Raw genomic sequence first — 9,855 nt, forward strand, 5'->3', positions numbered from 1 at the left:
TTAGGAACATTTATTTTTTGGCCAATTTTCGCATTTTTTGTAAGGGGGACATCATCTTTTTTTGCGAAAATTTGCAAAAGTTGAAATTTTTCAGGTTTTAATGCCAATGGATTGGAATTTAAACAATGGGCTCAACGACGTATGACATTCCTTATTCCGACTTATATTTTTGTTTTGGCAGCCAAAAAACTGAATATTTAGGTCGAAAAAAGGGATCCGATTTTCGTCAAAAAAAAGAAATTCACATTTTTGTCGTTTTTTCCATCGTAGCTTTGCCAAAACTAGGCGTACAACTATAAGACCGACTGTTTTGAGCAGATTGCTAAGTATGCTAACAATCCTCATCACTTTTAGGAAAATTTATTTTTTGACCAATTTTTGCATTTTTTGTAAGGGTCACATCACCTTTTTTGCGAAAATTTGCAAAAATTAAAATTTTCAGGTTTTAATTTATTATTTCTCTTCTCATAATTTTGTTCTGATACTAAGAACATTGAACTCGTGCTTATGTGGTTTTTAAGAGCGAATGTTCTCAATTCAAGAACAATGTGCTTCTTTTAGCTGTGAACGATTTGATTTTAATTGATTTTACTGCCCTTGGGCATATCCCCATAAAAATACCATAAATACAGAGTTCCCGTGTTCCCAACCTGCAACCCTGAAACGATTTTAGCCAATCAAGTGGGCCTTGACAAACTGTCATGACATTTGAAAGCACTTGTCAATATATTCCGAAGGCACTTGGGAAACATATGCCCTTTAACGATGGCGAAGAAAACTTATTACAAGATGCCCGAGCGCAACTTGGATCTACCTGCCGATCTGGCGTTCGTGAACAATCTGCTCAAGGACCTGGGATTGGAGGCGGAACCGTCGGCACGTGGAGTTATCCTGGACCTGGCCAACAGTGAGTTGGCAATTTTGCAAAGATTGAAAGGCAAAGAGTTTGTTAGTGATTTTTTCTTAGCTTTGGCTAGGGACAAACTGGTGGAGGCCCAACGCTTTGCCACGATGGCCAAGCGGTCCAACTTGAGTATCGAGGATCTGAAGATGGCGGAACCGGAGCGGAACGTCCCGCTGGAAAGGAACCCGAAGGCGAGTACCTAGAGGAGTACCTGGCGCAGCCGGAGGAGCCCTAAGGCGAGCCCGCAGGCGCCGAAGCTCCTGGCCAAGGAGGCCAGCCAGGAGCCGGGTTCGAGCAAGAGACCAATGCAGCCCACCTGGCGCGATGATCAGATGGGCAAGAAGGCCGATCTGAGGACCAAGGGCGCTGATCAGGCCAAACCGAAGCCGAATATCCGAGCAACGCCATCAAAACCGGTGGTGCCTCCTGTCACACCAACTACTTATGGAGTTGGTCCTCCGCAACGCACTCGCTCATCCGCTAAAAAGCCACGTATCACAGCAAGTTCATCAAGGCTCGTGGCAACTCCTGTTACTCGAACCACCTCCGCTGCTGGTCCTTCAGATCGCACTCCCTCGTCCGCTAAGAAGCCACGTATCAATGCAAAGTCATCCAAACCCGTGGCTCCTTTAGTCAGAGTGACCGGAGGTTCCACGGGTTCGGACGACTTTGCATTCACACGTGGCTTTCTAGCGGTCGAGGGAGTGCGTTGTGGAGGATCGGCAGCAGAGGTGGTTGGAGTGACAGGAGGTGCCACGGGCTTGGATGAACTTGCTGTGATACGTGGCTTTCTAGCGGACGAGGGAGTGCGTTGTGGAGGACCAGCTCCGGAAGTGGTTGGAGTGACAGGAGGTTCCACGGGTTTGGATGACTTGGCATTAAAACCTGACAAATTTTAATTTTTGCAAATATTCGCAAAAATAGATGATGTGACCCTGCCACGCCCACAAACCGCCAAAAACCGTGGCTCCTGCAGTTTTGATGCTAGAACTGTATTTTTATACCCTTGCAGAGGGTATATTGATTTCAGTCAGAAGTTTGCAACGCAGTGAAGGAGACGTTTCCGACCCCATAAAGTATATATATTCTTGATCAGCATGACTAGACGTGTCGATCTAGCCATGTCCGTCTGTCCGTCTGTCCGTCTGTCCGTCTGTCCGTCTGTCCGTCTGTCCGTCTGTCCGTCCGTTTCTACGCAAACTAGTCTCTCAGTTTTAAAGCTATCCGGCTGAAACTTTCCCAAAAGTCTTATATCTTTTGCAGGTAGTATATAAGTCGGAACCAGCCGGATCGGACAACTATATCTTATAGCTCCCATAGGAATAATCGGACAAAAAAATGAAAAAAAATTATATCTTTGGTGTTTCTTAGCATATAAACTCCTAAGCTTGGAAATAACAATTTTTAAATAATTTTGAATTTTGAATTAAATTTTATCGAAATCGGACGACTATATCATATAGCTGCCATAGGAACGATCGGAAAATTTGTGGAAAAATAATATGAAAAAAATTATATCTTCGGTGTTTTTCAACATATAACCTCCAACGCTTGGAAATAACATTTTTTAATTAGTTCTGAATTTCGAATTAAATTTTATCAAAATCGGACGACTATGTCATATAGCTGCCATAGGAACGATCGCAAAATTGGTAGGAAAATAATATGAAACAAATTATAGCTTCGGTGTTTTTTAACATATAACCTCCTACGCTTGGAAAAAACATTTTTTAATTAGTTCTGAGTTTCGAATTTAATTTTATCAAAATCGGACGACTATATCATATAGCTGCCATAGGAACGATCGGAAAATTGGTAGGAAAATAATATGAAACAAATTATAGCTTCGGTGTTTTTTGACATATTATCTTATACTATTGGGAATATCATTTTTTGTGTTTTTAAATTTAATAATTATAGCTGCAAGGGTATATAAGCTTCGGCTTGCCGAAGCTAACTTCCTTTCTTGTTCTTATCAATACCTATCGATTAACACAAAAAAAAGTTAGCCACGCCCACAATCTTTGAAAAATCGTAAATATGAACGCGGATATCTCGGAAACTATCAAAGACTGAGAATTGGGATCTCAGATTTAGATTCCGTAGCCTTGTACGCAGCGCAAGTTTGTTACGCGAATATGACACGCCCACTCTAAAACCCACAAACCGCCCAAGCCTGTGGCGCCCACAATTTTTATGCTAAATACAAAATTTTTGTGTATGTTGGCATAAGTCGCTCAGCTTGGTATTTAAAAAGAGCTTCTCACAAATGATTTAATCTTTAAAAATTTCAATATCTCTATTCAGAGTGTTTTTTCTTTGGGCATTTATGTATTTTTTATTGGGTTTACAAATATAGTTCGTTCGTTCGAGATAAATGCGATAATTAAAAACTCAATTTCTTCGCGATTCTGGAATTAGACTGTACTTTTCACATTAAAAATCGTGTTATTTTTACAACTGGAATTAATTACCATCTAGTTTAAATACTTTACATTCATTGCCACAATCGTAAACATCTCGACAGTTTTGGAAATAACAGGATTGGCGTTTTTATTATAATTTTTATTAAATTTATTCGTGTAATTACTTTGCTCTAAATTAAGTTTTGTTTTTGTTTCATACTCAACCTCGCCAACAATGCGTGCGGGTAAATACGTTTTGTGTGTGTTTTTTTTTTGTATGTTGTATGCTTGTGAGTGTTGGGAGATGCTAGAATTACATATTATGTATTACGTTGTATATAAGAAGTATGTGCTGGCGCACAGAAATGATTACAACTCGTCGGATTGTTAGCTTGTCTCTGCTGAAATCTGAATTAAACATTGGTGTCGCTTGTTCCGAAGGCGTCCAAATGCTGGCTGGCCTAGTAGGCCTGCGACAGGATGACGTTGCCCTTCCGCTGCGGATCCTGCACCGTGTCCTCCTTCTTGCCGATCAGGGACTTGTGTATGTGCGGAATGACACCGCCGCCGGCAATGGTTGCCTTGATCAGGCTGTCCAGCTCCTCGTCTCCGCGAATGGCGAGCTGTAAGTGGCGCGGCGTGATACGTTTCACCTTCAGATCCTTCGAGGCGTTGCCTGCCAACTCAAGAACCTGAAATGGGCACAGAATATCACAGAAATTAGTTATTGAAATGTTATAAAAATAGGGCTACATTTATTGTTCGTTTTAAGAAAACGAGTATTTAAGATTTTCCTAATTTGATAATCTAAACTAATAAAATAAAATAGTAAATTTTTAAAATATGGGTATTTACCATTTTCTTTTTTTGATAATCTAAACGTATATAATAAAATAAAATAGCAAAAAACAAATCCGTATGTTTTCTTTACTCATCAGAAAGCAACAACCTTAAACTCTGTATAACTCAAATTGGGCAGTAAGTATATTGCATTAAAAATTGTATAATGGCGGGAAAAAATTCTAAATCTAAATTCATTCTAAAATCATTTCTACAAACAAATTATTTGAATACGAAAAACTACAAAATAAAACTTTAATAAAAACAAAGCAAATATTCAAACTGGGCTTTCTCAAAAATATTTCCTATAAATGTGGTGAATTTTCATCATTATTCTTTATTTAAAAATGGCAATACGAACACCAAATTTCCCGTTGTAGCGGGGAAAAATGCCGTTACAACTAGGATTTGAGAAATGAGAGAAAATATTTTAAGTTAAAGCAAACAAACAATTAAAACTTATTATTACAAGGGAAATTGAAAACAAAATAACTGTACACAAAGGTGCTGTGACTATTTCCTAAATTTCCCCTAAAAGTGACAATAAGAAACGGAAATTTTCCATTGCAGCGGGAAAAGTACCGCTACAACTCTCCAATTCGGAAAAGCGGGAAAGTGGGAAAGCGCACTCACCTCGGCGGTCAGGTATTCCAATATGGCAGCGGAGTAGACGGCTGCGGTGGCTCCGACGCGTCCGTGGGATGTGGTGCGACTCTTGAGATGCCGATGGATGCGGCCCACGGGGAACTGTGTGTGTGATTGTGCAGAAAGCAGATTAATAAGCGGGTTGTTTATGTTTTAAGCCCCCTTCCAACCCATTCCCCCTCCGCACCAACAGCAGAGAACACAGTCACCCTGTTTATAAATACGTGGTGGAATATGCTCGTTGGCGAGGTGAGTACCGAAAAGGCGCCAAAACGGAGGTACAGACGACCCGTTGGAAACTCACCTGGAGACCCGCGCGCGCCGATCGCGATACCGCCTTCGCCTTGGCCTTTCCTGAATCCTTGCCTGCTTTGCCGCCAGCCTGCGAAAAGAACACAAAGCCATCGTTTAGCACGAAAAAACCGAAGAAACACAAGCTGCGGGGAAACACAAAATGGTGGCACCGCTGCAATTTGTGAGGTTACGGCCGATCGCCCCCAGCAGCACAATAACAAATCCCGCCGTTTTTATTTTTTTTGGCAGTTATCTTTTCCGGGGGCTTCTTGGTGATACGTGCTGGCGCTGGTGTCCAAAATGCATGGCCATCCATTGCGGCATCAATATTTAATTCGCGGGGGGCACGCGCATTGCGAAAAGCGAGCTGCGCTGCCGCTCAAAATTAGACGAGCCGCAAATTACCATTTCAGTTTAATCGATTTTTTGCTGCTGCCTGTGCTAACTGCGCTTGCGAAATGCTCTGGGCACTGCGATTGCTTCTGCCGCGATGGGAATGATTGTTTGATTTTTGATTGCAACACGGAACCGGAGCGTGCGGATGTTTCTGCGGAATTGTTCTTCGACACTTGAAATTTTTTCGTGAAAAAAGACGCCGTCAGCGTAGTGTGACCGCGCACTGGATACTCTAATTTTGGACACCGTTTTCAAATGGCGCCAGCTTGCAGGGTTGCCAGGTGGCCTAAGCCATCGGGAACTATCGGCAGAGCGAGCGGAATATATATTTAAAATATATAAATTTAATTTAATAAACTGAAATGTAACGTATTTCCATTTATTTTTAAGGATTCTTAAAACTGCTATGTTTTTAAAGTCTAATAATAATTTTGTATTGTTTTGTGTGGAGTTTTATATGTAATAATATATTTTAGAATAATGTATGGCATAAATATAGGCTGTAAGGGCACTTTTTCCCATGCTTTGACCTTAGTTTCACAAAACAATTACTTTTTTTTAGAGTGGTCCTATATTATCCCTGATGACTGCTGACAACCCTGCAGGACGCTTGTCAAAACGCCGAGTGGCAACCCTGGCGCCCGGCATCGAGCGGAATTTGCGAATTTTGTACTTAGCCACGATTTAACATTTAACCACGCTCCAGCCCAGAAAATGCCGCGTGTAGCCAAGCCGAAAGCCGCTGCGCCGGCCAAAAAGGCGGTGCCGGCCAAGAAGGCCAAGAGCAAGTTGTACGCCATGCCGGAGAAGGTGGAGGAGGGCACGATCTTCAACGATTTGGCCAAGGGCCAGTGGCGCATTGGACCCTCGATTGGAGTGGGAGGATTCGGCGAGATCTATGCCGCCTGCAAGGTCGGCCAGAAGGACTACGATGCGGTGGTAAAATGCGTAAGTGGCAGTCCCAGTTTTCCTTCCTGGAGATTCCTTTATAAACCCATGTTTTCCAGGAGCCCCATGGCAATGGTCCGCTCTTCGTGGAGATGCACTTCTATCTGCGCAACGCCAAGCAGGACGACATCAAAAAGTTTAAGCAGAAGCACGGCATCAAATCTTTGGGCATGCCCTACATCCTGGCCAACGGCTCCGTGGAGGTCAATGGCGAAAAGCATCGATTCATAGTCATGCCGCGCTATGGCACCGATATCTCCAAGTTCCTGGAGCAGAACGGCAAGCGACTGCCCGAGGGCACCGTCTACCGGCTGGCCATCCAGATGCTGGACGTCTATCAGTACATGCACGGCACTGGCTACATACATGCCGATCTCAAGGCGGCCAACATACTGCTGGGCCTGGGAAAAGGGGGCGCTGCGCAGGCCTACCTGGTGGATTTCGGCCTGGCCTCACACTTCGTCACAGGGGACTTCAAGCCGGATCCCAAAAAAATGCACAATGGCACCATTGAGTACACATCCAGGGATGCCCACTTGGGTGTGGCCACCAGACGATCTGATCTGGAGATTCTCGGCTACAATCTTATTGAGTGGCTGGGCGTGGAGCTGCCCTGGGTCACGCAGAAGCTACTTACGGTGCCCCTCAAAGTTCAAAAGGCCAAGGAAGCCTTTATGGACAACGTGGGAGAGAGCCTGAAGACGCTGTTCCCCAAAGGAGTGCCCGCTGCTATTGGGGATTTTATGAAATACGTCTCGAAGTTAACGCACATCCAGGAGCCGGATTACGACAAGTGTCGCAATATGTTCTCCAGTGCTCTCAAACAGTTGAAAGTTGCAAACAGCGGGGATCTAGACTTCAAGCTGAAGCCACAAACCAGCAGCAACAATAACCACAGTCCACCGGGGACGAGCAAGGCAGCAGCAGCCAAGAGGGCGATGAAGATTGAGACTCCTGCAGAGAACTCATCCCTAGAGGAGGAAATCTCCGCCAGCGAAGAAGAGGAGGAAGTGAAGGCTCCTCGCAAGAAGGCAGCTAAAAAGGTTTCACCGGCAGCCAAAAAGGCTTCACCGGCAGCTAAAAACGTAAAAATTTCGCCCCTAAAGCGAGCTGCTCCTGCCGCGGCCGCCGAAAGTACACCACCCAGCCAGAAGCGCGTCAAGACTGAGCCCAAGTCCATTCCCAGAGACACACCCAAGGCCAGCCCCAGGCTAAGGGGAACGCCGAAGGCCAGTCCCAAGCCACAGACGCCCACTCCAGCAAGGCTTAAGACTCCCAGTGCCAGTGCCAAGATCAATTTCAGTCCATCTATTTCCCTGCGAGGTCGCCCCGGTGGCAAAACCGTGGTCAACGACGATCTGACTCCACAGCCGCGCTCTAACAAGACCTACGAGTTCAACTTCGAGCTGGACGTGAGCATGGACGCTAATGTGATTGTAAATGTCAAGCGCAAGAAGAAGGCGGACAAGGAAAAGACGGTATCGGTTGAGTCAAGGACGCCCTCATCGCGCAGCCTGGCCTCCAGTTTGAAGGAGGAGGGCGGCTCCCCCGTGACCCGTGTGAATCTGCGCAAGGTGAATGGTCACGACGATGAAGGCGATTCCTCTTCCTCTGGTCGCAGTCCGCGCACACCGGCCGTCACCGTGCGAAAGTACCAGCGATAGGTCGGCAGCATTTGTTTATTATATTTTTACATTACTAACTCATTGAATAAAACGCTCATTATTATTTCTCAACGTTTTCTTACATATTGAGTTTTATTCAGTAGCTATGCTAGTTCTTAACTTAGCTGTTTATACATTTACGCATATTCGTTCCGATTTTTGCAGTGTAAAATGTATAAAATAAATGCCAATCGGGAAAAACAGAAGTACATATGTAAAGAAAAGTTTAATAAAATATCCCTATTTAATGTTATCTTTCTCTCACTTTGACTTACACTTTCTACTTAATGATATGGAGTGGTGTTCTCAATTACTGCTTTGATCTGCGCTTGCTGCTGCTGCTTTCGTGGTGCTTAGTGGAACTGCTTTTGGAGCTCGACTTGGAGCTGCTGCGCCGTGAGGAGGAGGTGCCGCTGCCACTGCTGCTGTGCTTCTCCAGGCTGCCGATGGCACTAAGTGAAGGCGCCACCGAGGACTTGGACGTTCGCTCCTCCTTGTGCGACTTGGACGAGGACGAAGAGGAGGACTTGTGACCGTGCTTGCTGCTGCTACTGCTGCTGGCATTGGTGGAGCTGCTGGGCTCCGGCCTGTAGAAGGGTGACGAGGAGTTGGACGAGTTGGAGGAGCGCGACGAGGCCGCCGAGGACTTGGTCTTGCTGGTCAGCGGCATGGGCTCGTCCGCAATGAAGACGGTGGGCGTCACTGGCGCCGCTGAGGATGTGGCCCTGCCACTGCTGGTCGTCGGCTTGTTGCTGCACGTGTCGCACTGCCAGTTCTGCTCCTGGTCCTCGGCCGCCTCCTCCTTGGTAATGGGAGGCTTGTGGCACTCCTGGTGGTACATGGCGCCGCACTTGGAGCACTCAATTAGCCGGTTGGTGGCCCTAATGACCATTTCGCCGCATACACAGCAATTGAGGTCGCCAAAGTCGCCGGTGTCTCCGGTATTAACTATTCCCACGGCACTCAGACCATCATCTGAGTCCGCAATGGTGTCCACCGAATCAGAGGGCTCTTTGTCCGGCGAGCTTGTCAAATTGATGATCTCGTCCGTGTTCAAGGGTTGCTGGGGGGGCGTGGCCGCCCGGCCCGGGAAGTTGGCCTCATCCTCCATCATCCGCGGGCTCATGTTGTTGGTCAAACTCTTCTCGGGGCCAAAACGCGATTTCAATGCCTCGTCGAAAAGCAAACGCAGTTCTGCCGCCGAAGTGGGATTGCTGGAGTGCAGCAACTTGATGGCCTTCTTCAGCACGGGATCGACTTCTTGGGCAGCTGCAGCTGCGGCGGCTATGTTGGCGGCCATCTCGAAATTGGTTAAATATAGTAAATGGCTAAGTAAAATAAATGCAGTTTTTTGCAAGCGCAACAGCTGTTTGCTGGAACAGTGTGTCCACATCGCCGGCTTAATTGGCTGCCATTCACCTGTCAACGTGGCTTAAGATAAGGCGGGAAAAGTTCAAATTCAAATTTTTCAATCCATAAATATGCATGAAATTGCAAATGTAGTTATAATAACTTTGTAAGATGGCTGGGAAAATACACTCTTGCAGCTAAAATATTGCCAAGTATTTTATATAGGCTCTTAAGCGTAACCTATGTGATAGGTTAATGGTTTTTCTAGGGATGTAATATGTGTGTTGTATTAAAAAAAGTAAAATATAAACCCGTGAGATATATACAAAGCAGAATGAATTGCTTTTAAAGTAAATTAATAAACCAAAAGCGCAACAACTGCTTGGCCAGTGTTACCACACCGCATCGT

The 9,855-nt window shown here is 45.3% G+C and overlaps 3 protein-coding genes across 3 annotated transcripts; 1 reads left to right on the forward strand and 2 right to left on the reverse strand.

Moving 5' to 3' along the window:
* Positions 1-3,431: 3,431 nt before the first annotated feature.
* Positions 3,432-5,697, reverse strand: LOC119563295 (histone H2A.v). Its single transcript, XM_037876622.1, has 4 exons — positions 5,494-5,697; positions 5,099-5,176; positions 4,783-4,896; positions 3,432-4,001 (listed from the first exon to the last, which is right to left on the reverse strand). Exons 1-4 carry the CDS (start codon positions 5,494-5,496, stop codon positions 3,771-3,773), a joined length of 426 nt encoding a protein of 141 aa, XP_037732550.1. The 5' UTR covers positions 5,497-5,697; the 3' UTR covers positions 3,432-3,770.
* A 398-nt stretch (positions 5,698-6,095) lies between these two features.
* Positions 6,096-8,178, forward strand: LOC119562215 (nucleosomal histone kinase 1). Its single transcript, XM_037875419.1, has 2 exons — positions 6,096-6,432; positions 6,492-8,178. Exons 1-2 carry the CDS (start codon positions 6,199-6,201, stop codon positions 8,094-8,096), a joined length of 1,839 nt encoding a protein of 612 aa, XP_037731347.1. The 5' UTR covers positions 6,096-6,198; the 3' UTR covers positions 8,097-8,178.
* A 25-nt stretch (positions 8,179-8,203) lies between these two features.
* On the reverse strand, positions 8,204-9,463 carry LOC119562230 (integrator complex subunit 12). The gene has a single exon (XM_037875421.1). The coding sequence runs from the start codon at positions 9,394-9,396 to the stop codon at positions 8,407-8,409; it is 990 nt and encodes a 329-aa protein (XP_037731349.1). The 5' UTR covers positions 9,397-9,463; the 3' UTR covers positions 8,204-8,406.
* Between the last annotated feature and the right edge of the window lie 392 nt (positions 9,464-9,855).

Source organism: Drosophila subpulchrella, chromosome 3R (assembly GCF_014743375.2).
Source record: "Drosophila subpulchrella strain 33 F10 #4 breed RU33 chromosome 3R, RU_Dsub_v1.1 Primary Assembly, whole genome shotgun sequence".
Classification (NCBI taxonomy): Eukaryota; Metazoa; Arthropoda; class Insecta; order Diptera; family Drosophilidae; genus Drosophila; species Drosophila subpulchrella.

Excerpts from the sequence above, each read along its gene's own strand:
- LOC119563295 (XM_037876622.1), bottom strand. Across the intron at positions 4,897-5,098 it reads CGGCGCGCGCGGGTCTCCAG|TTCCCCGTGGGCCGCATCCA; the intron begins GTGAGTTTCCAA and ends TCACACACACAG. Across the intron at positions 4,002-4,782 it reads TGGAATACCTGACCGCCGAG|GTTCTTGAGTTGGCAGGCAA; the intron begins GTGAGTGCGCTT and ends TGCCCATTTCAG.
- LOC119562230 (XM_037875421.1), bottom strand. The coding sequence starts at position 9,396 with ATGGCCGCCAACATAGCCGCCGCAGCTGCAGCTGCCCAAGAAGTCGAT.
- LOC119562215 (XM_037875419.1), top strand. The coding sequence starts at position 6,199 with ATGCCGCGTGTAGCCAAGCCGAAAGCCGCTGCGCCGGCCAAAAAGGCG. Across the intron at positions 6,433-6,491 it reads ACGATGCGGTGGTAAAATGC|GAGCCCCATGGCAATGGTCC; the intron begins GTAAGTGGCAGT and ends CATGTTTTCCAG.